The following is a 27,640-nucleotide window of genomic DNA, read 5'->3' on the forward strand; positions in this document are numbered from 1 at the left end:
TTGAGCTACCGCGGTGCCGTTTCCCCATCCACTTTCTTGGGCATTTATGTTTCCTAGTAGAACCCTGGGAGTGTTAGCCAGCACCATCACTCGAAGACCTTGGCGGCGAATGCGTAACATCCTTTCTGCCGCAGGCGTCACGAGAACGTGATCTTTTTGGGTGAAGGCAACCGGTCAATAAACTCACACATGATAGCTGAAGGCATCAATGTTGCCGGATTCGAGACCCTCGTTATGTAATAAACGAGAAGAAAGGGGATTAACCGAGGGGCCCGATTTTCATTAGTCATATCATAAGAAGCCAACAAACACTGACACCAAGGACAACATTGGGGAAATTACTTGTCCTTAATAAATGAAATAAAGAAACGATAAATTGGCAACCGTCGTCATGAGCAAGACGAAAACAAGGTAAAAGCCGAAGCCAACGTTTCGATAAGTGGACTTATCTTTTCCAATGCGACATATGGCCTTGTAGCCTCGAAGAAAGCAAAAGGGAAAATGCCGCGGTAGCTCAATTGGTAGAGCATCGCACGCGAAATGGGAAGGTTGTGGGATCGTTCCCCACCTACGGCAAGTTGTTCTTTCATCCACTTTCCTCTCCATTAATTTATTGTTTCGTTATTTCATTTATTAAGCACAAGTAATTTCCCCTATGTTGTCCTTGGTGTCAGTGTCTGTTGGCTTCTTATGTTATGACTAACGAAAATCGGGCCTCTCGGTTAGCCCCGTTTCTTCTCGTTTAATGCTATTCACTGTGTGTTTACAAGAAGTATTCAAGCTATTAGACTGGGAATGCTTATGAGTGAGCATCACGGGCGAATATTTCAACAGCCTTCGGTTTGCAGATGACATTGTCCTCTTCGGTAACACTGCGGGTGATGTGCAACAAATGATGGAGGACCTTAACGTAGAAAATGTAAGAGCATGGTTGAAGATTAATATAGCGAAGTCAAATGTAATGTTCAGTACCTGGCAAAGCACAAACATTCATCACGGCCATTCAGCCTCTAGAGTGTGTGCAGAAGTAAGTTTCTCTAGGTCATGAGTAAGACGAGAACAAGGTAAAAGCGGAAGCCAACGTTTCGATAAGTGGACTTGTCTTTTCCAATGCGGCATACGGTCTTGTCGCCTAGAAAAAGGCAAGTCCACTTGTCGAAACGTTGGCTCCCGCTTTTACCTTGTTCTCGTTTTGCTCATCGTCTTGAATTTCCATCTCCCACCTTCCCCGTGTTTTCCCTTTATCTAGGTCAATTACTCACATGGAAACCTGATCAAGAGCAAGAAATTTACATGGTAGAAGTAGTTTGGAGTGCATACAGCAGGCATTGCCAAATTCTGGCTGGGAGCTTACCACTGTCGTTGAAAGAAAAATTATTCAATCACTGCATTCTACCGGTGCTAAAATATGGGACAGAAACTTGGAGATTAACAAAGAAGCTCTAGAACAAATTAAGGATCACGCAAAAAGCGATGCAACGAAAAATCTTAGGCGTAATGTTGAGACACGAATAGAGCGGTGTAGATCAGACAGCAAACAGGTCGATATTCTAATTGATATTGAGAAAAAGAAATGGAGCTGAGCACTGCAGGCCATGTAATGCGTAGGATGGATAACAGGTGGGCTATTAGCCCCTTCAGTCACGAATTATGATCGGTTGTCGACACATGTGTGAAACATATGCAATTTTATGCCAGGGTGCTGTATACTCCCCTGAAAGCAAATTGAGGTAGTAGAATGACTGTGCATTTTATGATTAGTCATCATAATTACAGAGCAAATAAATATTTGAATATTGTAAAGTCAGTCGTACTACATTTCTTCATAAAAAGAATTCAATCACCAGCTCGAATTACATGCACAAGTCGTTTATTGGCCTCAAGCATTTCAAGAAAGAAAAAAACATTTCGAGGTTGCTACCCACATGACCCACGCCAAACGTCGCACAAAACACGGTAGTGCCTTCACCGAAGCGTTGAAGGGGGTGAATAGGGAATGAAGGGTGAATGGGGGTGTTGGTAGTAACGACGACGACAACACCTTGGATGGCAACCAAAGGGCCCCTTAGCTTTTCTTTCCTCAACGATGTCTCAATCTTCTACTTTGTAAAGCGCAAATGCTATGCTACTGCTTCAGAAATAGTGAAATGCTATTCTTGCTTTCACCAGCCGTTCTTCCTCTCCCTCTGTTACCAAGCACCTCATGGAGGCTCACCAGTAGAACTCCAGGCGCCAAGCGAGAACGTCGACAAATTCCCGTACATTGGGGAAAAGAATCGAACGATATACGCAGGTAAGACGTGCGTTAATCGAGTGTACATACTGCTAAAAAACCTGCAACCAGGGTTTATAGTCCTTATGGTAAGGGCACCTTTCGGTCTTTTTTTTAATATATATTTCCAAAAGAAGTTGTCGGAGATTCCTTATTATACATTTATTCAAGCGAGCATCCACAACGCGTATCGCACGAGTATTTCAAGAACTCAGTTTTCCGTAGCTGCTTTGCTTGATTGAAAAAAAAGTTCAACTGCGTGTACACTTTGCAGTGATTTTTCCTTCTACCACAACAAAGAACACATATACGTATAAAGCTCACTTGAGTATTAAAGCGCTGCTTACTTACTAACAGCAATGCTAACTCTGCTCTCATACTTAAGCCTAGAAAGTAATATCTGATTGACGTCGGTATCTGGGACGATTTCACTGCACCAGGGCATGCCTCTGGCACAATGTCAACATTTTGCACAGTCATGCCATGACGTCGGTGACCATGGTTCCGTCCGCGCGAGAGCTCCTGCAGCAAACACGGTACTTTAAGACTCTGTGTAACGAAGAGGAGTACTCATGTTTTCAATATATGTACGTTTATAGGGCGCCATGAGCGTTAAAAGACACAATATGTAGTATTAAAGCGTTTGCGCTTTCGCGGGCAAAGATTCACCGACCTTCGACTAAGACGGCATGGTACATTAGCTGTCGCGGAAGACTTACAGTATCCCATCTCGTGTTACGTGCCTAGTGCACACGTTTGTGTTTTCAATCACAAATCGAACTGTCCTTAATGAGGGAGACGATCGTACCGTGACTTTGGGATCACACCATTTAATCAAGGAGCAAATGAAGTTACTTATATCTCACTCAGGGTCATTTTATGTAACACCTCCTTGTCATTTGGAGTAGCACGCAATGCGCGTGGCCATATGCAAGCACCTACAACATTTACAGTTGAAACTTGATTTAACGAAGTGATGACCAAGCTCGAATTATTTCGTTAAATTGGGAAGTTCGGAAAATTGAGTAAGGGATTTCTCGGTCCTTCGAAATTTAAAATTATAATGTAGCGACATCCAAAAGGTACCGCGGCATTGTATTTGCCGCTGACCCACGCCTGCGCGTGTAAAAAGTCCGCGAGGGCGGCCCAGCTACTGCCGCCCCTGGTATACATAAAGAATGCTAGCGACTGCTGAGTCTGTTGTTCCGCGCATGGGCGCGGCGTGCAGCCTCGTCAAAATAAAGCTAGAGCCTCAAATAGGGTGGCTAGATGTATTAACGCGACAGCGTTAGAGCGCACGCTCGAAGAAAAGCCCGTCTGCGTCAAAATTAGAAACAAATCACATCTTTTATTACTCATTTATTTCTAGAGAAGCTTCGTTAAATCGCGCTTAATGCAAGCTAGTTTCGTTAATTTGGGTTGATGACACCGTAGAACCTTATGGGTGCTTGCCGGGGAACGGAAATTTCTTCGTTAGATCGGGAGCTTGATAAAATCTGGTTTCGTTAGATCGAGTTTTAACTGTATTAAAGTATTTATACCTCTCTACATCCCCCAAACTCGCACGACTCTCATTGGTCAGCGCGGAACAATCTGTGCAGGGATGGTGGACGCGATGGACCAGTCCGTGGGCGACGTCCTCGAAGCTCTGCATCAGGAGCGCATGCTGGACAACTCGGTTATAGTGTTCAGCAGCGACAACGGAGGCTTGCCCTGGGGACGACACGCCAGCCGTGGCTTCAACTGGCCGCTACGGGGCGCCAAGGGCACCCTGTGGGAAGGGGCCACGCGGGCAGCCGCTTTCCTCTGGTCGCCCCTAGTCACCCGTAATCGCAGGGTCTCGCACCAGCTCATGCACATCGTTGACTGGCTTCCCACGCTCTACCGAGCCGCCGGTACTTGTTTTCAACTCTTCGTCACTGTCCTCTTGGAAAACTTGTAACACCACGCAAAGGACAAAGGGTGGTGACAATCATGACACAGTGCCCGCGTTGTGTCTTCCATCTTCCTTTGTCCTTTGTGCGCAGTTACAAGCTTCCCTAAATGTACCAGCTCCCCCAGCTCTCGATTATTTTGTTGCCATTGTCTTCGTGTAAACTACGCTTTGGTGTGACTCAGGGCTGCTCAACATAACACCGTGGCCGAGCTTAGACTTCTATGGTGTGCTGGAGCAGCAATCAGATTATAGTCACAGCATGAGAAAAACATACTTGTCACCAAACACAATGCACTACATGAACCATTGGTGGCGGCAAACACACAAAAAAAATGAAGTGGAAGCATGGGATCTGTTTTGTGGAGCAGGTGATAAAGGTACACGCCCACATGCGTCGTTACCAACGCCAAGACGGCATTATTGGCGCAATGTCCATAATTGAATCGCACATGCGCTTTCGTAGTATGTTTCGACTGAACAACAACGGATGGTAGGGAGCCTGCTAACAGATGCTTTTGTTCGGTGTGTTAATCTCGCTTTTCATTTTTCAACCTTGACGAATATTTGCTCACAGTGCGGCACATCAAGAGCACGCGTCGCTCAAGGTTATTTAGACCCAGTAACATTGGCGCCAGCGACGTCGTTCAGTGTTTTCTGCTGTATTCTGCTCTTCACTGACACAACTCGTCATAATGTGGCCAAAGTTTGGCGGGCCGACTTCTTGACATAGCACGACTCGCATTGTTTTTAGTCTGCAGACGGAGGCACTTTTGTTTCATTCTAACTATGAAAGCTGCTGCGTTTTCTGTCCGTATCATGTATACATTTAAGAATTGTGGAAATTAACGTAAGAAAAATGCAAAGTCGGCTGTGGGGACGCTGTATTGGAAGGCTCCGGGCCAAATTTCACCACCTTTGGTTTCTTAAAATGCACTTGTATCTAATAAGTACACGAGCATTTTTGCAATTCGCCTCCATCGAAATGTTGCCGCCGAGGACGAGAACCGAACCCGCGTCCTAGTGCTCAGCAGCAAAACGCCATAGCCACAGAGCCGCTGCAGTGAGCCGTTTCCTTTCTTAAGTAATCTTTAGCATGACATGTTTTTTTTTTACTCAATGACGTACAAACGTCCATGCGATGAAGAAACCTTCAGAACATGCCTAGTACCTGCTATCTAAACTCTAACAGCCTTTCATGTCATCGAAGATAAGAAACAGAGCTACGACCCGTTTCGCTACCCCTTCTGCATCTATGTACTGTCAACCACAATATTTTACAGAACACAAGATATGAGAAAAAGCTCAATATCTGCGCATCCTCACAACGCAGCCTAGCATCCGCATTTACAGCCTCTACCTACCAGTATATCTGAAGAAAATTGTGATGTTCGGTTTTACTGACTACTATTACAACCTGCTCAGAAATTGAACGTTTCCTGAGATCCCGTGGTCCGCAAGCTTCTGTGATTGTCTGTACGTATACACGTCTTTTTTAAACAATGAAGCTGTATATGGCTAGGATCCTGGCATTCTTTCGCATCCATCGACAGAAAACTATCATCATCAATGGCTCATATCCCCGTAAGCAAGCAAAAAATGCAATGACTCATAGCCCCGCGAGGCAGAGGCTACAAGCATTAAGCAAAGTGAAGCGAACAGTGCATACATTCCTTGGAATCACGCATACAACATACAGAACTGCATACGTTTCAATTAGTTGATGATAAGGTGCACGTGATAGCTATACGAAGCACGTCGCCCTCCGCGCACACGTTTCCCGGTAAAGATTACTGTTGCGCAAGCTGCCGCGGCGATGCCAGCTTGCGACGTGAGCTGTGACGTCCTTGGCATTTCGTATATGAAATAACCAGCCTAGCAACCGATTTCAATGTTGTTGCAGCACCGCTATGGGCGGTGAAGTGCTGTCAACATTACCATTACTCCCATTCCTACCATTAATCCGTAAGAGGAGAGAAGAGAAAGGAAAGGAAAGGCACGGAGGGTCAACCAGGCGAGCGTCCGGTTTGCTGTTCTGCACTGGGGGTAAGAGAAAGGGGAATAGAAAGCGAATAGTTTCAGCGATCTGAAACCATTCAGCAGTTCTAGTGGTGGTTTAAATTGCGGTCTGTGCAGCTGCCAGAAAAGTTACTTTTGGCCCTCACATTTGTTGAGTGGTGTAGCCTTGGTCTGACTGGATATTAACAAAAGCTGGGCAAAGGCTACCATAAGCAGTTCTTCGCGCACTGGTACATGCCATATAGCTCTGAACTTTCAGCATGGAATGCTCTCACGGTCTGCCGACAAACGCTACCAACAGAAGTTCGCTGCTTACGACCGCTTTTCGTAAACGGAATTTTTTTTTTCTTACTACAGCAGCAGGACACTCGAGGTTATGAAATGCCCTGAAATTTGCCAGAACACCCTTGCGCGATCACTTTGTGGAGAGCTCGCGCCATGACATTCTCGTTGGTTGTTGTCGTTATTGTTACAGAAAAAGATCTGAAATGTTCCACACTTCTCTCTAAATCATCACTCGGAGTAGTTTAAACGCTTATTGTGCAAGCATACTTTCAGCAAACAGCGCAAAAACGGTGCGCAGGAAAGGGGCACACGAAACTGGCGCTGACTTCAAACAAATAGGTTTATTGCGCGAGCGCGGAATATATGGGCAGAGAAGCATGAGTGAAAAAGTAAACGGTGTGATAAACACGAGAAGAATAACTTGAGGTTGCAGGTGGTTGGAGATGTGTTAAATTTGCAGACACAAGATTTCCTTGACTAATAACTGGATGGATGGTGAGCTGATGCATGAAGGACCACGTTGGATGATAGCAAACGTCTCGATAATTTCACGCGTGCACTGGTCACCGTGCTTTTAGATGACGGTGACTTTTCACGTCGATCCAAAATAGATTGACGTGTTAAACCCACGCAACTGGCTATTATCCTCAGGAAGGCACAGCTGAAGCTATTTGTATCCGACAAGGAAGGCGACGTCGCCGTCATGCCTGTGGACGTTTACAAGGAAAAGTCTGAGGCAGCCATTAGAGCCCATTTTCATGAAGTTGAAGGGCAGCTTCCAAGTAGGGCGAAGAAAGAAGCAATGATGATCTGCGAAAAAGCCGGACTAGAAAAGCCTGTTGCAGCGATCAAAAATAAAGGTGGACAGAACCTTGAAGCCTTTTTCTAAGCAAAAACGCGCGATCCTTACTGCTCGTTCAAAGCAATTTTGTCTGAACGAGGTGCTTGGCAGAAGCCGCCTTTTGGTTTCCTGCAGAAATGCATTGGCCTATTCGAAATGAACGACCCTTTATTAGTACGCAGCTTAGCAGCTGTATCGGAGTACTTGAGCTCCCCCAGCACAGGCGGGATGTTAGCCTTCCCCATCTATGTAAAGGATCTTTATTACTCGTTGCCCCACTCACCACTCCTTGAAGTCGTAAACGAAAGCATTGGGACATACGCGGACGTGCGCTTCCGAAACGAGTGCGGAACAAGCGTGGACAGATTTCTTGACTTGCTAGAGCTGTACCTGCGCTCCACAGTGGTCCTGCTTGCGGGAAAGATGTCCCTACAAAACGAAGGAGCGCGCATTGGCTCATGCCTTGCACCTGCACTTAGTGACCTGTTGCTATCCCGCTACGACCCTGGCATCGAAAAGGACCTCGCAACGGCCCACGCCAAGTAGGTGTTCTGGTACGTCGACGACTACCTTGTCTTCATTGAGGTAACTGAACACGATCTTGTTTCAGTGGTACAAGTCGTCTACAAGAGCTTTGCAGGTACTACGAAAGGTCTCACGCTCACAAAGAAGCTACCGGAGGATAACGCCTTGCGTTTTCTGGATTTTCTCCTATTGTTCAAGAAATAACATGTATGCTGGAGGTAAGCACCCCACTCAGCAAAAAGCATCTTGCCTTTTTCGTGGGCTCACTGAAGGTTAGTGGTTAGTGAGGAGGTGAATCGCTAAAGCCACCTTCCGTAATGCGCAGCAAAGATCGTGCATAAACGAGAATGAAATGGCCTTTGAAGGCCAGGTACAGCGACTCTAGCGGGCTAGTTTTGCGGGCGTCCTCCTGGTACAGCTAGCGGAAGACATGTTAGCGGAAATGCACCAAAGAAAGAAGACACACAAAACCGAAATCAATACTTCGGAAATGGCTGTCATTCCCTATGTGCACAATGTGTCCAATAGATTGAAGAAGGCTGCAGGAAGGGCGGGTGTTTCGGTTGTTTTTTCAGCCCCAGGAAAGCTGAACGCCTTATGCGGAAGGGTCAACCGAGACGACAGCCCACCCCACCCCCCTCTCTAAAAAAAAAAGAAAGTTGCGGCTAGAACCATCAGGTGCCCCTCACCAGATGCATCACTGGGGTCGTTTATGAAATACCCTTGAAGTGCGTGCGCTCCTACGTAGAACACATGAGGCACTGCCTCAATGACCACCTCCGGGAGCACGCCAACAACATAAAATATAGCAGCAATATTGCTCTGCATAGCAGGTCGTGTGAATGCATCCCCAATTTTAGAAAAGTCATTGTTGTCATTCAAAAGTACGCTGGCCAGCGCACGCGTGAAATTATCGAGGCATTTGCCATCCTCCAACATGGTCCATCATGCATGAGCTCACCATCCATCCCGTTATTAGACAAGGAACTCTCGTATCTGCAAATTTAACACATCTCCGCCCACCTGCAACCTCAACTCATTCTTTTCATGTTAATCCCGCCGTTTTCACTCATGCTTCTCTGCTTATAAATACCGCGCTCGCGCAATAAACATATTTGTTGGAAATCAGCGCCTGTGTCGTGTGCCCCTTTTCTGTGTTCCCTTCTTGCGCTGTTTGCTGAAGTATGTCTTCGTACCAACAAGCCCAGCTAGCCACTATCCTGTAGGACATATATTTGCACAAGCTAGTGGAAGTTACTAAATCTTGGTTTTAGTACATTGTATAGGCACCTTGCACCAGCCAAAAAGCGCTACGACTTTTTCATTCATCCCCTCAGCGTCGCCGACACCGGGCGTTAGGGATGCGAAAAAAAAAAAAGTGCGACGCCATTCCAAGCCACAAGGACCTATGCGCCTCATCGCTTCTCCAAGTTTTACGAGCTGAGCTTTACCGAGCTTGAGCTCGCAAATGTTTGCGCTTCCGGGTCTGTATTAACGAAAAGCTCCTACGCTAGCATTCTTCGTAACAGCGATCTCCAGCCAATTAATCCTGGTGCAGTATAGTATTAGCGAAGGCAGCCAGCCAGTGACACAGATCACTATCGGGCGAAAATATTTGTGAATGCGGCCCCTCATCTCGATCGAAAACATGTGCAGGTGTATGCAGAGCATGCGCACTTCGATATTTTCACATCTCGGACACTTTTGTCACGTGTTAAGCCATCGGAGGAATCACGGTGAATGTTTATGGCGTCCCTGCCACTTTGTTTCCACCACTCGCGCAGCTGTCAAATATGGGAAAACTCCAGTTCAAGGTGCCTATAACTAGCTGTACAAGTGAACAAACAAACAAGCAGGAGTCGCTATCGGTTCTCATAGCTCTTCGCACTACGGCAATTGTAGGGCTTACGCCATTCGCGCGGCTGCGCGACGTCCAAACATGCAGAGCCGCGCCGCTTGCGCAATCTCGCCCAGGCGGAGACCCGTCAAAAATGAGGCGCCTCGACGGCCGTGACATGTGGCTGCAACTGTGCGCCGACCTGCCCTCCCCGAGGGTCGAGTTGCTGTACAACATCGACCCCGTGGGCGACACGGCGGCACTGCGCTACCGCGACTACAAGCTGGTGCTGGGAGTCTCGGCGGATGGAATCTACGACCAGCGGTTCCTGACGCCCGGCAGCTCTCGGCCCTACGCGGACTTGGACCGCCTGATGGCCGAGTCGAAGGCGGCGCGCGTCTTGCGGGACTTCTACAACACGGGCGCCTTCCTCTTTCCCAGCCAGTGGCGCCAGAGGGCCACGCTCACCTGCGGCCCGCAGGAGAGCTCCAACTTCGTGGGCGGCGATCCACCCTACCTGTTCGACCTGTCCAAGGACCCTTGCGAGATGCACAATCTGGCACCTGACAACCGAGAGGTAATGAGCGGCAGTTGTATGTGTGTCGTCATGCCCCTTCTAATGTGCGCACGTTGGCGTCGGGTAGACGGAAAACAAGCACACCACACACATTTGAGTCCCGTTACAAAAACAAATCCTATCGTCTTATCGCAAAATTGAACTTGGAAGAGCGACGTGGTTAGCGTTCATTCGCAAAGATAACTCAGTACTGACGACCACGCATTCGTATAGCTTGCGACAAATTATCTTGCACAAGTTTTGCAACTAAGTACACAAATACCCTCAGTGGCTTCTCAAGTTTCTTAGAAATTTGTGAAAACTGAGGAGAACATTGCAGCAAATGAAAAATACTTTCTTGCACACTTTCACTAACTTTTGCGAATATTACGCATCAAGAGCTAAAGCCAAGACCGTTTTTGCAACCGAAGTAGTAACTTGCGAGTGCCTTTTTTTTTATTTACCTCACCGAAGTGTTTACGGCGCGTACCGAACGCCAGCAAAATAAGAATTTACATGTGTGCTTGTCTAACAATTCATACAAGTCACTTCCTTTCGGAAAAGTTGAATTGCATAACTTATATTGTGCTCAACTCTAATTATCTCTTTCTTTAACAGTGGACCGCATTTTACAAAGAACACGTTTCTTCCCTTGAGCGACGCATGCAATTGGCTTGTCAAAAAAACGACTAATAAGGAAAAATATAATTTGTATACGTATACATGACACGCAAATATCTGATTCACTCCGAAAGAGTGAACCCCCACTAACATTTCGCAATAGGTCATTGCGAACAAGATAGGAAAATAACACAGGTATTTAAGTGTTGACGATGGGACATTGTGTTCTGCGTTCCTTGATTGCTGCATACGCCAAGATATTTCGCCAAGTAAGCTGTATTGCATCATCATTAGTGCCCACGGTTGCAGCAAACCATCATCGAAGTATTGGGAAGGTGAGCGCTCGTGAAACTTTGTTCGGGACAGAAATTACATATCGCTCTTAGGGGGCGCATAAATCTTGATCGAAGGACCGAGGACCTCTCGGCACAGACTAAAGAAAACGCTTTCATTGTATGTGCGTCCGGCGTTGTCAGTGTTTGCACAACTTGGTTTAATACAACCGGCCTGGTGGGCTTCACTCATTGCAGCTGCTGTCCGTGCTAATTCGGAAGCTCGCGAGCTATGCATTCACGTCGGTGGCGCCACGCAACAAGCCCGCAGACCCGAGGTCCTACCCACAGTACCACAACGGCACCTGGGCGCCTTGGGTGAACGTCGCCTCCATGTAGACCCCCACTGCATAGTGATGATGGACCCGTGCATCAAGCCTCGCGTACAGGGCCCATCACAACTTCGTGTCGAACAGAAGGCGTGCAAGCGAATCCGCTAGCGACATGTGACATTGTTTCCAAACCCATATGTAGGTGAGCATGGAGCAACGTGTGTGGGATACAATGAGAGAGAGAGAGAAATATTTTTTTATTGAAAGAAAGGTCAGAGGTCGGCCGCGGACAGAGGACACAGACGGACCGAAAGTGCCTCGGACACTGGATTAAAAAGAACGTTCCGCATGTTCTCTGCGCCTCCTTCGAAAATGCACCACAGCGTCAGACATTGGCACGGTATTTGATCGCTCGCACGTTCACCTGCTTTCACAGCCTATATACCGATGAGCCTGCAATGGGCGCTCGTGTGCCTGGAGGGCAACAGAAGCGCGCTTCTGACCTCTTCGAGTGAGACGAACCTTGACTCCTAGGCAATAGCAACACTCTTCACGTCATTTGATTTTGTCCGCAATGAATGAAATTGCACAGATAGCGCGAACGGGTGCGTGGTTACCTCATTTACGTAGTGTGCGTACATGGTGTAATGTTTACTCTCTCTTTGAACAGCCTTTAGAATAGACGTCGCGTCGAAAACTGTGTTTGACAAACAAGACGTGCAGAAAAAATACCCAGTAGATGCGAAAAAAATTTCACAGTTTGTCGTAGGCCAGCACAAAAGTGCTTACTGTGCGTAAAACACGTTGTTGGGCTAGTTGGTGCATTGCATTAAAAAAACAGCCAAAAAAGACGCACATAGAAACCTTGTTTGTTTACTTGCACAGCCAGTTACAGGCACCTTGAGCTGAAGTTTTCCGCATTAGACAGCTGCGCGAGTGGTGGCAGCAAAGTTTCCAGTCTTGTACGTTTCCTGCGTGCGCCTCTTTCGGCTGGTTTTTTTTTTCTTTAATTACTGTGCGTTCTGTGCCGACAATTGCGTTTCCTATAGCAAGATATGGCAAACAGGCTGGTTAAGCACGAAATGGTTCGGCAATCTGTTCTCAGCCAGCTCAGAGAAACGCATGCTCTGCGTTTGACGAGTCGTCAGAAAATATTTCGCACTGACAAGTGTGTTTGCTACAGCGAGGTGCGCAAGCAAAGCAGCTACGTACTTGTGATACGCTTTTTATTTATTTATTTATTTATTTAGAAAATACTGCAGGCCTTGTAGTGGCCCTTGCAGGAGGGGCAGAAATACAGAAAAAGAGAACAACAAGGAAATGCAAGAATACATGAGTAGCAAAACAGTAAGAGTAAAAAAAAAAACAGTAACAGTAAAAAAAAAATTTAAACAATTTCAAAAACACTGCAACAAAACAAGATAAAAAGGAGCAAACAACACTTTTCAACTGTCGCATGTTCAGCTTTCAACGCATTCAATGCTGTCTGTGTCAATAAGAAGCGATATGGGCAAGTTATTCCATTCGTTTATTGTGCGAGGAAACAAGGAATATTTAAAGGTGTTGGTCCTGGCAAAATGCGGAGTTAATGACTTGGCGTGCCGGTGCCTTGTTAATCGCCCTGTTAGTGGTTGTATGTATTGCTGCGGATTAAGAGATAGCCGATTATTCTGAAGCAGATAGAGGAACTTAATCCTTTCAATCTTCCTCCGCAATTTTAGTGTTTGTATATTATTCATTTTCATTAAGTTTGAGGGAGAGTCTGTTGGACGGTATTTAGAAAATATAAAGCGCACAGCTTTTCGCTGAATTTTTTCTAATGCATCGATGTTGCGTTTCGTGTGCGGGTCCCAAACAATTGCCGCATATTCTAGTGTAGGCCTTATAATGGTGTTGTAAGCCAACAGCTTGGTTTCTGGAGGTGCCATTTTTAATTTATGCCTGAGCAGACCAAGTTTTCTTAAAGCTGAAGCACATGTAGTAGAGATATGTTTATTCCAGGAAAGATCGTGCGTTATGATAACCCCCAGGTACCTATATTCCTCGACTTCGGATAAGGGTTGAGATGCAAGATCGTAAGTAAACAGTAAAGGGTACTTTTTTTTAGTAATTCTCATAGAAACTGTTTTATTAATGTTGAGCTCCATGTTCCACTGCTGGCACCAGGAATTAATGCTCTGAAGGGTAGAATTTAAGAGGACTTGGTCTTCGTGGCATTTAATTTCATTAAATAAAACACAATCATCAGCAAACAATCTTAATTGAACGGGTTGAGCGATTACTTCTACAATATCATTAATATATATTAAAAATAACAAAGGGCCAAGCACGCTTCCTTGAGGAACACCGGAAGTAACTGGCACTTCATCTGAAGAGCAGTCGCTTATGCTGACGAATTGTGTGCGCTTAGTTAAGTATGCAGAAATCCAGCTAATTAAGTATGGTGGCAGTTTTATTATTTCGAGCTTCTCAATTAGCTTATGGTGACAAACAAGATCAAATGCTTTTCTGTAATCCAGAAATACAACATCAATCTGACCAGGTTTATCAAGAATGCTAGCAAAGCTGTGGATGACTGAAGCTAACTGAGTGACGGTGGAAAACCCCTTCCTAAAGCCATGCTGTACCGGTGTGAGGATGCTGTTGTCACTTAAGAATTCTTTTATCTGGTTAGCTATAATATGTTCCAATAGTTTGCAGCAAGATGAAGTAAGGGAAATCGGTCGATAGTTCGTTATTAATGTCGCTTCGCCTTTCTTAAGCACCGGTACAACCCGAGCCGATCGCCAATCTCTGGGAAGGGCGGCTGAAGATAAAGATACACCAAAAATGCGCACTAGAAAACGTGCAACCATTTCTGCATAGCGGCACAAAAAGGCATTTGGGATGTTATCCGGTCCTGGTGATGATTTCGTTTTTAAGTTTAACAGCATAGAAACCACACCGCTCGTCGATATAACAGCAGGATCAACATAACAAGGGGTACGGCTGAAGGGTACATGGTTCGGGGCACTTGAAAATACGCTGTGAAAAAATTGATTATAATGTTCTGCTATACATCGCTTCTCAGTAACCGTTACACCATTGTGTACAATGCAGTCAATGGGTTTCTTTGTGCTAGCCAGATGGTTCCAGAATTTTCCTGGTGCACTGCGCATAAAGCTAGGCAGGGTATATTGAAAATACCGTTGCTTAGCCTTGAATACAGCCTGATTCAAGGCCTCTTGAATGTTCTGGATCTCAGTGCAAAGTGCATGCCGTTGCCTTAGCCTTTTTAGTTTTCGTTTAAGTTGCAGTACTTTTCGTGTAATCCACGGATTACGTTTGGACTTCTTTTTAACTTTGTTTGGAATAAAGTTATCGAGACAGAAATGGCACATTTCTTTGAACTTATTCCAGAGCACCACGACGTCATTCCCATCAAATTCACTCAGCCTGTGATCTAAGTAGTCCAAAACACTTTCATCTCTGGCACGGGAAAAATCCTTTACAATCACTGTTTTATCAAGGGCAATATCGCAACGGTCCATGGGACACGAAAAGTATACAAGTTCATGATCCGAAATACCTTTTTCTACAGAGGTGACAAAATTTTCAATAGAGCGACTAATAAAAATGAGATCAAGCATAGTTTCACTATCTTCTTGTAAGCGCGTCGGCTGTGTCACAATTTGTTGCAAGTTATTAGTTAGCATAATATCAATCAAGTAATCGACATTCTGATCGTAACTGTAAGCAGAATAATCCCAGTTAACGCCAGGCAGATTGAAGTCACCAACGAGAAGTATTTTATCCTGAGAAAAAGTCGACATATGCGCATAAAGGTCATTTAGGAACTGCGTAGGTGACTGAGGTGCGCGATAAACCGCGAATAATAAAAAGGATCGTCCCCAACAGCGAAAGTTTAGGCTGATACTTTCGTGATTTTCAATCTGCCGAAGTAGAAAAGCAGGTATGCTATGTTTGACTAGTACAGCTACACCGCCTCCTCTGGAAGGCCTGTCACGTCGAAATACTTGATAAGAAGGTGGAAAAACGCTTGTGCTATCAATGTCATCGCTCAGCCAAGTCTCAGTAATCACAACAACATGTGGATCGTAATTTAAAAGGGTAGCCTCAAGCAGGGCACTTTTGTTCACTACGCTGCGCGCGTTTATCTTTAAAACCCGTAGTTTCTTAGTAGTCGAACTAATTCATTGGGGGGCGGATGAGCTTTGACGAGTATTTAATTCTATTCTGGAGTTAGTGTTTTCGTCCCACATAAACAATTTTCCATCCACTCGTAGCTTATCATTGATAAGTTTTACTTTCTTGCCCAGTTCTTTCTCGCTTTTTGCACTCTCCCACAAAAGTTTCCGCTTTCTGCGCGTGTCCGGAGAAAAATCGCTTTGAACTGACGTTCTCGATCCTTTAAGCTTGTATGCGTTTTTCAATACTTCCTGTTTCTCGTTATAATCTTGAAAATATATTATAACTGGCCTATTTTTGCTAGGTTTGCCCAACCGATGAATTCTCCCTACCGAGTTGCAGGTAACATTAAGTTTCTGTAAAAAGATGTCCCTCAAGGCTTTTTGCTTCAAATCAGTAACAGTTTCGTCACTGCCTTCTTGTACCCCGAAAACAATCAAATTTGACCGCCTGCTCCGGTCCTCTAGGTCAATGATTTTTTTATGCAGAAGATTCACCGAATGTTCAAGGGATGCAACGCGAGCACCTTGTTTATTGATTTCGTCGAAACGTGACGCCATATCTGACATTAACTTTTCCATCGTGCTTTGCTGAGTCCTAAGTGCCGCCACTTCAGCGGTAAGTTTGTGTTGCCCTTCTAACAGTTCTTTCAGAAGTTCTGCTGTCTGTGGACCAGGGTTCAATTCTTTAACAGTATCTTCCTTTTTTTTTTCCTTTTTTGTTCACGCAAGGCTACGTCCGCTCGACGTTTGACCTGCAATCATCGAGGTAGTTTCGTGGTGAAAACTGTTCTTGCTAGCAAATTCTTCAAGCAAAGCCGCCGATGATGATAAAACTTAAGGTTTATTGGCGCAAGGGCAAGGGATGACCAAAGAGCGGTGAAAAAAAGCCGCCGAGCATAGGCGGCATAGCCTTACAATGCATTCCACCCCAGCAAAGAACAGATGCGCTGCGCGCCTGGTCATTCGTCGAACCACATCATTATCGGTATAAACGTGCCCCAGCGCACAACGTTCCGACTGTGTCTAATAAAACGACCAGCAACGGCGACAGCCACAGCAGGAATTGGTGCAGTTTAGTTTCCCTTTAAATGTGGCACGCACACATGCACTGTGAGAGATGGGCCAAGAATAAGATGGAGTTAAAAATATATTCAATTCTGTCTGAAAGGCATTGCAACATTTGTGAGAAAATCAAAAGACAAATGAAATAGCAATGTACAGATACTTTCTCGTGGAAGTTTACTTGAAACAAACAGAAATTCCTGGACGGCTAAGTAAACATTCATGTCTAAGAGATGAGATACCCCAAGAAAGAATATCAGGAATGAAGAAAAACTATTCCAGAAGGGAGTAACGGTGCCTGTAGAACATTCCTTCGTGGAGAGGAGAAACGATAATCTTGAAAGTTTGATTTTATCAATATATCATGTGCCATTTCGCGTACTGCGAACATAATCCGAGACCGAACGTGAAATTGCTATCTAAACCGTTTTCCAGCGGTGCGGCATACTTAAAGGGGCACTGTATAGAAACACTAAATTAGTCTACACTGGTAAAGTATTTCTTCAAGTCATCATTTGTGTTAATTTTGCGGTAAGTGGTTGGTTACAGTTGGAAAAGTAAGAAAATTCAAACTTCAGTTTCATTTTTGTTTCACGTCACGCCAAAAGCCCAGAGGCGTTAACGTCGGCCTGACATCGTGGATCTCGAAATTATTTGGTCGCACTTCGGCTGGCCCCTGTGGTGCAGTGTAAGCTCTCGAAACTTACTACTCGGCATTTGGCTTGCTTATAATACAATGTCGTCCATTTATGAAGGTGAAAAGAAAATTAGCTATAGGACCTAGCATGCATCATCAAAATCAGTGACGCCACGATGAGCTGCTGCGAGAACTTATAGGCAGCGTCGTCACCCATGTCCTTGCTTGTTCTCCGAAGAACAGCGCCTCCTATCGTGGTAACATTGGCTTTTTGTGTGTGTTTGTGTGTGTGTGTTTTTAGAGATCGCAATTTGTTAATAACACACAACTTATTTTTCTTTATCGTTCCTTTAATTCCTACGAAATCCTCTCTGTGCAGCCTGTGCTTTAATTTTGTAGGTTCCCAATGATCTCACATCGGTCACTCCCATCCCCCCCCCCCCCCCCCCCCACTGACACGTTTCGCATAGCGTCCAGTTTGGCCTCAACCACTGTTACATACAGTCGGGAAGCTATACAGGCAGCTAAGCTTAATGTGGTTTGAGTGTGGTTAGTGTGGTTTTAAATGAATATGGAAGTCATTAGAGAGAGAGGAGTAAAGCGTGAGGCAGAAATATTTTTCCCACACTTCACGGCAACCATCGCCAGTAGCTCCTCAAGGTTAACGTTGTCAAAGTACCTCGTATACAACTGCGAACTTGTCCAACACGTTCACGAACGTTTTGTCGCATGCTGTTGCCGTCATAGCGCGTTCTTTGTAAATAAATTGCTTATGGCATTGGCGCTATGCCTATGTGGCGTGTATAACAAGTATACTTAGTTCGATGCGAAGTAACAGCATCTATCAATTCACGAGAAGCAGAGAACAACTGTTAACTGCCACCTTTTTATAGTAGACGTCACATTCACGTGCTTATTATGTTACACCATACTGTCACTGTCGTCAACCATTTCAGTTCGTGCATGCGCTGTAACTACGACCTCATCGGCCGTTTCACGTCACTGATGCATACTTCCATAATAGTCAGTTTATCTATAATAGTTTATAGTTCGTGTCCGTTGGTGTATTCGTTCACAGCAACACTACACACTTACATTAGCCCTGACGAATGCAAATTTGTCATGTGGTTCCTAATGTGTATAGCTGATTACTGAACGCATAAAATCATTTCTGAATCCCTTGAATAAATCTATCACTCCTCAATGCAGCAGTGTACTTGTTTTACTGTCTTCTGTACATTCTAGAGGGCAATTGGGCCTGTGACCAGCGTGTAGAAACCACACACCGTCGACAATCACGAAGGTCATTCTGTGCTGATGTCTTCCCTTAGATTCCATTCATTTGCTACGATCCGACCATACCGGCGATCGCAGGGACACGGCTTTACGAGAAGATGACGTAAGTGCCTGGTCCGAGTAGTCTATAGATATGAGCGGCCGCCTGAAATAGCTGCTGAATCAAGATACACAAAAAAGATGCTCATGACTTGCTATGCTACAAACAGTCTCGACAGATTTGTTTAGGCTTGGTTTTATGGCCGGTTCACGTGCGCCGCAGGCACGACGCCCACTGTATGTTTTATCTAAATTCTCGTCTACTTAGCAGTCCTGAAATCAGTTTTCAGTGCCCAGTTGAATTTGAGCGTCAATGGAAATGTAATCGACGTGCGGAACTTGCCGAAACTATTCGGCATCGCGGCTATTTGGCAACCGTTCAAAACTGGCCTCCTATTGCTGATTATATAATCTAAAATAAAATTTTATCGTCTCACCTGCCAAAACTACGATCTCGTTATAAGGCACACCGCAGTGGGTGACTCAGAATTAATTTTGACAATCTCGGCTTCTTTAACTTGCACCCAATGCACGGCACGCGGACGCTTTTGGATTTCGCCCCCATCGAAATGCGGCTGCCGCGACCGTAATTTGATCCCGCGTCCTCGTGCTTGGCAGCGCAACGCCACAGTTCCAAAGCCATCACGGCGGGTGCATTATATATATCTACATATATATAGTGCGTGTGTGTGGGGGTGGGTGTGGGTGGGTGTGTTTGTGCGTTAGATATCGCACACACACGCACACACGCACACACACACACGCACACACAGTGAAATGGCGCAACCCACTTTGGGGGATCGGCCGTGAATCGGGTGGTGAAGAAACTTTTTTATAGATTAGGATGAAATGAAATAAGTATCTTGAACTGGGATATAAAGTGTCTACTGTTACCGATATGAGTAATCAATTATCTAAGTTAATATAATTTTGTGAGCCCTCTTCTTTACTCTCAACCTTCTGGCCCATCGTCGTCGTCAAGAATATCTCCAACTTCTTCACAACTTCCACGTACAATATAAGTTGGATTCAGCAATACTGGAGGTTTTTTGAGCTATTGCCGAATAAATGCTGAATGGCGGCCCGGCATTGCACTATCTTCGGGATTGGCCCACGTATGGGGAGTGCTTGCCGCCTTCTTCACCACCGCCGCGGGTCGGCCCGGCATGACGCCATCTTTGGGATCGGCCCACGAACGGGGAGTGCTTAACGCCTGCGTCAGCTCCACCGCGGGTCGGGCCGGTATTGCACTATCTCTGGGATCGGCCCACGTATGGGGCGCTTTCTCTTTTTTTGCTTACAACACGAAAATTTCCTTGGAGGGTAAACGTATACAGCTTCGCTGTTGTAAAGTGTCCGATGATTATGACATTCCCTAATGAAAATTGAAATTTGAGAAATTTGAGACCGAAATCAGTTAAAAGTTAAAGTTAAAGCCGAGGCCGCGCGGCCTTCCTTATAGACTTCAGCGCAGTTTCGGGACGTTAAAAACAGCAATATACTATTTAAATTTATGTAATCCTTGCACACTTCACAACGTTCTCAACGTTAAATAAATACAAAGGTTGATTTACAAACTATTGTTTCTCGGTGGGACCATAGGATACCGTAGGCCCCGTCTGTTTGTACAAAGATCCCCACGAAATACTAATGAATTAGTGAAAGGCTGCATCGGACCGATGTGCAGCACCTTCCTCTTCTCGAGCTCCTTCCTATCGGAGTGCGAGGCCTGCAGCTCCTCTTCGCAGGGGATCCGCTCGCCTTCCATGCAGTGGATGGTCGCTTGCAGCTGGTGCACCTGCAGCCTGTGCTTGGTTCGCTCGAACTCCATCTCGCTGAACCGCGCCTGGAGTTCCTTTTCGTGGAACTCCAGCACGTCGCTGCAGCTACTGGCACCGCCTCGTAAAACCAAGTCCAAACCCTCCGGCTTCTCCATCTCGCGCAGGCGCTCCTGGAGCCGCACGCTGCAGCTCGCCGATGATGTCCAGCAACGCCAGCAACTCGTCTTTGGGCGAGAGTGTGGCCTCGCGCGAATCGCGGTCCCGGTAGTTGGAATTAAACCCGCTGTCCTGCTTGTCACTCTCCGAGATGGCGGTCGCTGTGTCCCCCTTGTGCGAAAGACTAGCAATCGTAGTAGGCTTGGCAACGACGCCCCGACTGAGTTCGCTGCCGACACCCGCACTTTTGGCTCTCACGCGGCCGCACACCCCTGTCATCAACGACCCGTCTTTGTGCCGCCGTGGCTTGGGTTTCAGAGTCCACGTCTTTGACTCGGGCGCATCCCAGGGCACACGAGAGTCGATGCGACGCGTCGAAGGAGCGTTGGCGAGCTCCTTGCTAGCCGTCAACGCAACTTGGGGCGGCCGGTCCAGGCTTCTCTGCATGTGTGCTGGATATCCTGAATTTCGAAGATGGTGTCATTCCGGAAGACTTCTAACCCTTGAACTCTTGTCTTGAAGCTCCTTAGTTGCGAGCATTGACTTGGCCTGCTCTTTGATCACGGATAAAATGGGGCCTGGAACGCCCTATGCCTGGCTCCTAGCGCCCGAGCCGCAGGCGGCCTCGCTGGCTTCCTTTGGGCCGTCCATGTTACCTTCAGAATGCAGATTCCGCGGATTTTCGGCTGCCGTCGCATCCCGCCTGAGTGATGGGACCATGGTGTCAGCGCTGCTGGTTCCATAGCCTGCGTTTTTGTTGTCCCACAGCTGGTGATCTCCTACGGGGTTGTAGGTCTTCCAAAACTTTGGGCGCACGTTCGCATCATTTTCTCTCTTTAACTGGGTGTAGCTTCTGCTCCTGTGCCGTGTACCCTCCATGCAAGAACGTAGCTATATCCTGCAACTCTACTCGAGCACCGAGTATGCAGAGGCCGTTTATGCAACAAAAAATTGTTTATTAAACCTGCTTCTCATCGTGCAAACAACGAGGTACGTCCACGAGGAGAGAAAAAAATGTTGAACACGCGGACAAAGTGAATTCACCGCATTCGTCGACTTCTTCACTCGTGGTTGCCGTGGTCGACGCAGGTGCTGTTGCATGCGTCTATCGTGTCGAATTGGTTAGCACCGATTAAGCACTGGTAGCCCAAAAGCGTACTCGCGGTCGCCTCGAGGCACCTGCGAAACACAGAGTCCACGCGCTGAAGCTATAGCTCCACGAAGCGCATTTTCGGCGTAGCGGTCCGCCAACCTTCGGGTGCGTCCATGCAGATGTGACTCACCTGAAGCACCCGTCGTACCCGACCGCGGCGAAATACGGGTACTTGAGCTGCCCGAAAGCGCAGACGTGCGGCTTGGGCTTGTGGCAGCACTGCAGCTTGTCCCGCGGCCGCAGGCAGCTTTCGTGGCACTGACGAGCGCTCGCGAAGACCGAACTGCCCCGGGCCGGGCACAGGCCCTGCGGGAAGCGCCACTCCTCGCATTTGGTGCCGTTCGAGAACCACATGCTGCTCGTTAACTCCCTGCACAGAACAATTTATGGCAATGATTGTGCTTCAAACTCCTCCATTCTCAACCCCCCCCCCCCCCTGATACCCCCTGCTCCCCCTCATTCTAATAAGCCACACTGACTGTCGTATGTTGCCACTGTCGTGGCAACCTGCAAACACTTGCTTTTCAACGGACCTTTCTGTCAGTCGGAAAGGCAGATGTATTTCCCCACACCTGCTCAAACTTTCCCCTACCACCCTGATGCTACCGGATGTTAGCGTTCCTGGCTACGGGAGCCATATACAGAGAGACTATAGTGCAGAGCAGTGAAGCGGTGCCCAAGATTTCGGAGGCAATGTGACAAAGTGCGGCATGCGCTACTCGCTCCAAAATGAGGTGCTAGGCCACCTGTTGTACGAAATCGTTACTATACGCCACCTAGGTAATTCGTTACAGAAAAACTTTTAACACCGTGGAACAATTTGATTCCACGTCACCGAGGACGTTTAAAAGAAACAAACTATTGACGCTAGCATCACGTGACCACAGTCCTGCAACTGAGTTGCTGATCATGACTGAATCTAAATCCGCCATGGAGAACGCATATTCTGGTGACGCATCAATGTGCATCCCACAGTGTGCGAAGCTTCTTACTCGTGTGTTAATTTCATTACGGCATCAATTTAAGCATGAGATGTTTTTAGCTCCCGTTGCCGGTGACCTTCAAGTGACTTTGAGCCAAAAGCCAGAGCCGTTATCCGGGCACCCAAAGGAGAACATCCGGCCACGCTGAGAACAAGATCATCCGGGCAACCAGTCAAGACCATATTACATACGCTAGTAACTTCCCAAACAAGTTACAAGAGTATTGCTTTCGAGTTCTTCCAAATGTTTGTTCACAATATCACTCAAGCTATGACTTCTAGTACGCTGAAGTTTTTTTCTCATTTCAAATAGCAACGTTCAAAAGGCAGATGCAGGGCAATAGATACTTGACAGTCATCTTTTGTCGCGGAGGCAGAGTTACCTGCGCTCTCTTCAACGCCAGCGGTGCGTGAGTTTCGCGGAGCGTTCGGCGCGCCGGCAGCGCCGCCAGTGCCCGCAGCTTCCAAGCTGGTAGCGTGTAGGAAGCCTACATGCAAGCAGCTTGCATGTAGGATACCTAGTAGCGTCCGGAGCACCGCGGATGACTGTTTGACCAAGACGATATACGTGCAATGAGGCTCTGTCTGTGACAGGAACCTAATGCGTCCATGTGGACCAGTGCACAGTATGGCGTGATACGGTGTAGTGTGGAGGGGTGTGCCGTTGCGAACGTGCACTACACTGATCTTAAGATTGTGGCTAGCACCCGCCGTGGTTGCTCAGTGGCTAAGGTGTTGGGCTGCTGAGCACGAGGTCGCGGGATCGAATCCAGGCCACGGCGGCCGCATTTCGATTGGTGCGAAAACACCCTTGTACTTAGATCTAGGTGCACGTTAAAGAACCCCAGGCGGTGAAAATTTCCGGAGTCCTCCGCTACGGCATGCTTCATAATCAGTAGTTTCGGCACGCAAAACCCCATAATCATTTAAGATTGTGGCTAGTATCATCTCCAACCCATCTGCTTTGCCGATAGCCATTTCATGCTTGCATCTACTCTCGATTACAGGAGTTTTCTTTCTTATTGTTATGTCTCCTTTTCGACTTTATGGTACGTTTCATCGCGTCCGAGTGGGTTCTGTTGAGCTGCAGATGATGACGGTCGGCAGTGCGTGGCTAGTTATTTATATTGTGCCAAAGAGTGTGCAAGGCAACCAGCCAGCCATCACTCGTGTCGTACGTCCGCGTCCTTTCGCGCGATGGCAATAGAGTAAGACATGCTAAAGTTTCGCTTCGGACCTTTAGCGAGATACCGCTGGTGTCCCGCTCCAGTCTGGCAGAATGCTTTCGCATTAAAATTTGGTTCTTTACCGCTATATAGTGTGAGCCTCTTCGAAATGCTTAACACGAGCGCCTTCGAAATTTTCTAGTCTCTCGCACCGAAACGCAGTTTCGACCGAACGTGTTCTGGAGCCACTTCAGCAAGTGCATGTAGGCGTTACGCGTGCTAAACTACTTCCAAGGATGTTTCACCTGCTGCAGTGCGAGAACTTCGGCGTCGCCATGCACCGCCTATCCGGCCGTCCGGCCTCCACACAGCGGCGACGGCACTCGTGCAGCGAAGAGAACCGATTGGGGCTCCGGTTGCACACGTAGACAATTTCGGCCGAGACTGGTAGACAAGAGGCCAGCGTCGGATCAAAGTACGCACCACCCTTACGCTCGCTGCAGAAGGAAAACCGGAACTGGCCGCACCGAGGATCTGGCTGCAGAGACCATGTTAATTATCACGAATTATGGCTGTAATCACGAACTGGTGCTTTCAGCGACGATGCTCGGTAGCTTTTCAGCGTACAGCTAACGTGAGGCGGTTAGGGCACCGAGAGGCGGGGAGCGCTGCCTAGAGCTACGGTCACCACATTCCCCCCTTCCCCCCCCCTTCCACTAAGCCTATACATGGTTACTCTCTGCATGTGCGCACGTTTATGGTTATAGACCTTGCTTTTCGACGCTAGGACTATACCGGTCAATCAAAACAATACTAAATGTTTACTGAGTTGTATAAAGGTCACAAACTGGTCTAGCTAATTCTGTTGTAGAGAATGGACATCTCGTACAGGCACCAGAACACGAGCGAGAGCAACGCATCAGTGCGTTCTCCTTATCTGGTGCGCGTATATAGACTTTCCGTTATAGCGCGACGCATATGGTGCCAACGGCCCCGGAGCACCAAACGCACCATCACCTTTTCCGGATTAGCGCCGAGATCGAGTTCTTCGCCCCCACTCTCTCCCCAGTGGACGGGCTCGTCCTCGAAGCTATACTTGATCTGCGGTTTCGGGGCAGGCCCAACCTCCCGCTCGCCGCTCACGACGACGGCATGGTCGCCGGCGTCGAGTGTGCTGGCGGTGCCCGTTTCGTCTTCCAGGAAGGCGGACGCGCCGGCCAACAGCACGCTGAAGGCGAAGGTCGCGGTGGCCAACAGTGCGAAAATTCCTGCCGTGGCAGCCAGCGAGAGCTGCAGGAACGAGCGCCGGGGCCGGTCGCCGACGGCGGAGTCCGTGGGCCCTGCGGCGAGCTGAACGCCGCTGCCGTCGGACGACGCCGTCTTGATGGACGTCGCGTCCTGCAGGGATGAGGCAACCGACGAGGAGCGAGCGTCCCGGAGAGGGGACAGCTCGGTCGACGAAGGTCTGAGACGCCGTTCGAACGCGACTCGCATGGCGAAGCTTCTTTCTCGGTATTCTTTGCCGCTCGCGCGTGGCACGCGCCTGGCTGGTGGGCACGCTTTGACGATCATTCGTGGCAGGCACCCACAATCGAGGGTGCATGGGCCAATAATCGGGTGCTTTCGCGCGCAGGCAATGACTTCAGAAACAAATGATCTTGAAAACGTAAAAGTGCGACTAACCCCCGTATCAGAAATGCATCTTAATTTGAAGCCTATGCTTGACTTGATTCAAACGACGCCTGTCGTCAACGCACCAAAAGAAACGCAATGAGCGTCTTCAGCGCGTTCGCACCAGGCGCCATTTATATCAAGTCGAGCATGAGCTTCAAGTTAAGTTTCATTTCTGAATACGGAGGTGAAGAGAGCAGTGTGGAATTGATCAGAAGTGAGGTATGCTTAATGGTCCCGATTACGTGTAAAACAAATAAAAGAAAATTCATTTAACAACTTAAATAGAAGGAATTTTGACAAATTATAGATCAAGACTAAGAAAGTAATAATTTTCATGGTTAAATTTTGTTGCCTGAATGAAATCACACACCACGTCAATCACATTTCGCTTGCGTGGCCTAAGAAACGACTTTAAGTCGCTAGTCCGCTGGGTACGAATGGAATGTATATGGCAGCATTGCAAGTGGTTTTTAAGGTGAAGCCCGAGACCGGGGCCTCCAGCCGCTGAAATATAAGTTAGAACGTCCTTATTTGGAAACCTACGGTTCACACGCTGCACTTCAGTCCTGCCCATGCATCGTGCGATTAAAACATGATGATGGCATAAATTACAATAATAATGACAGCATAGATCAAAACCGAAAGAAAGGCTACAGAAAGTCCAAGTTCGCCCCCCTCCCCATTTTTTGCGTGTGCGTGCGGTGTGTGTGTGTGTAGGGGGGGTTGTCCTCACCCTTGCGGACGCTTAAACCTACAGGTGTCGCTTGGGAATTAGAGCCCCATCAAACAATCAACCAAAAGAATCGTAACAAATAATTTGCCCCGGAATGGTGTCCCGAAACGTCCACTTTCTTCCACCAACATCACGGTGCAGGTGTCCACCTTCGTGTGAAAATTAGGAAGGTTTTCCTTGATGATGTTGAACCCTTTAAATGATAACTTTTTTCCTCCTCGCCCTTGTCGATAGAAGCTCACCCGCCACGGTCGTTAGCGGTTATGGTGTTGCACTGCTAAGCACTAGGTCGCGGGATCAAATCCCGGCCGCGACAACCACATTTCGGTGGGGGCGAAATGCAAAAATCTCTCCCGTAATCGACAGTAGATGTAAGCATGAAATGGCTACCGGCAACGCAGATTGGTTGGAGATGATACTAGCCACAATCTTAAAATGGGTGTAGTGCATGTGCGCGACGGCACATCCCACCGCACCACGCCATACTGTGCAATGGTCCATATGACGCAATAGTTTCCTGTCACAGACAGATCTTTATTGCACGTCTGGGTCGAACAGCCGTCCGCGGTGCGCCGGACGCTAAAGCATGTAGGCTCTATAGACGCTACCGACTTGGACGCTGCTGGACGCTACTGGCCCTGCCGGCGCGCTGGACGCTCCGCGGACCACACGCACCGCTGGCGTTGAAAATAGCGCAGGCAACTCTGTCTCAGCACCAAAAGATGAGGATCTTTTGAACGTCGTTATTGGAAATGACAAATAAAACTTCAGCCAACTAGAAGTTACAGCTTGATATTGTGAACAAAGATTTGGAAGAACTCCGAAGCAATATTTTTGTAACTTGTTTTGGGAAGTAACTAGCGTATGCAATGCGGTCTTGACTGGCTGCCCGGATGATATCGTTGTTTTCTCGCAACTTCCCCGGATGTTCTCGTTTGCCCGGATATCGTCCGAAGAACGGCTCTGCTCTGGCTTTTGGTTCAAGGTCACTTGAAGGTCGCCCACTATAGGCGCTAAAAGCATGCTAAAATCATTTCATACTTAAAAACGCCCGTGCGCCGTGCATTGGGTACACGTTTAAGTACACCAGGCGGTCGAAATTCCGGAGTCCCACGCTACACCGTGCCTCATGATCGTATTGTGGTTTTGGCGCGTAGAACGCTACAATTTAGTTTTTACAACGAAACTGTTAAGGACTACTTTCCCCACTACCGTGTCCGCGTGTAGAAAATAAATACCGAAGAGAGTACAATACCGGGCTGACCCTCGGCGGAGGTG

The 27,640-nt window shown here is 47.3% G+C and overlaps 2 protein-coding genes and 1 non-coding gene across 4 annotated transcripts in view; 1 reads left to right on the top strand and 2 right to left on the bottom strand.

The window, feature by feature from the left end:
- The window catches only part of TRNAP-CGG (transfer RNA proline (anticodon CGG)), a 73-nt gene extending 58 nt beyond the window's left edge, over window positions 1–15 (bottom strand). The window contains exon 1 of the tRNA in view: window positions 1–15. This exon is cut by the window's left edge and continues 58 nt beyond it. This is a non-coding gene — a tRNA (tRNA-Pro).
- The window catches only part of LOC126541775 (arylsulfatase B-like), a 23,797-nt gene extending 12,237 nt beyond the window's left edge, over window positions 1–11,560 (top strand). Inside the window, exons 5-8 of the mRNA XM_055077045.1 lie at window positions 2,170–2,293; window positions 3,874–4,167; window positions 9,850–10,289; window positions 11,420–11,560. Coding sequence (XP_054933020.1) covers window positions 2,170–2,293; window positions 3,874–4,167; window positions 9,850–10,289; window positions 11,420–11,560 — 999 coding nt within the window. The remainder of the gene's footprint in view (window positions 1–2,169; window positions 2,294–3,873; window positions 4,168–9,849; window positions 10,290–11,419) is intronic.
- Window positions 1–25,697, bottom strand: part of LOC126541784 (uncharacterized) — a 140,850-nt gene extending 115,153 nt beyond the window's left edge. The window contains exons 1-4 of one of the 2 annotated variants that reach the window (XM_050188713.3): window positions 24,973–25,692; window positions 24,261–24,493; window positions 21,938–22,177; window positions 21,590–21,833 (exon numbers count right to left, since the gene is read on the bottom strand). In XM_050188713.3, coding sequence (XP_050044670.2) covers window positions 21,716–21,833; window positions 21,938–22,177; window positions 24,261–24,493; window positions 24,973–25,527 — 1,146 coding nt within the window. In that variant the 5' untranslated portion in view covers window positions 25,528–25,692 and the 3' untranslated portion in view covers window positions 21,590–21,715. Of the gene's footprint in view, window positions 1–21,589; window positions 21,834–21,937; window positions 22,178–24,260; window positions 24,494–24,972 lie in introns of those variants that run through there. The other variant, XM_072286254.1, reaches the window with a different exon arrangement.
- Window positions 25,698–27,640: the final 1,943 nt, after the last annotated feature.

Source organism: Dermacentor andersoni, chromosome 2, assembly GCF_023375885.2.
Source record: "Dermacentor andersoni chromosome 2, qqDerAnde1_hic_scaffold, whole genome shotgun sequence".
Lineage (NCBI taxonomy): Eukaryota > Metazoa > Arthropoda > Arachnida > Ixodida > Ixodidae > Dermacentor > Dermacentor andersoni.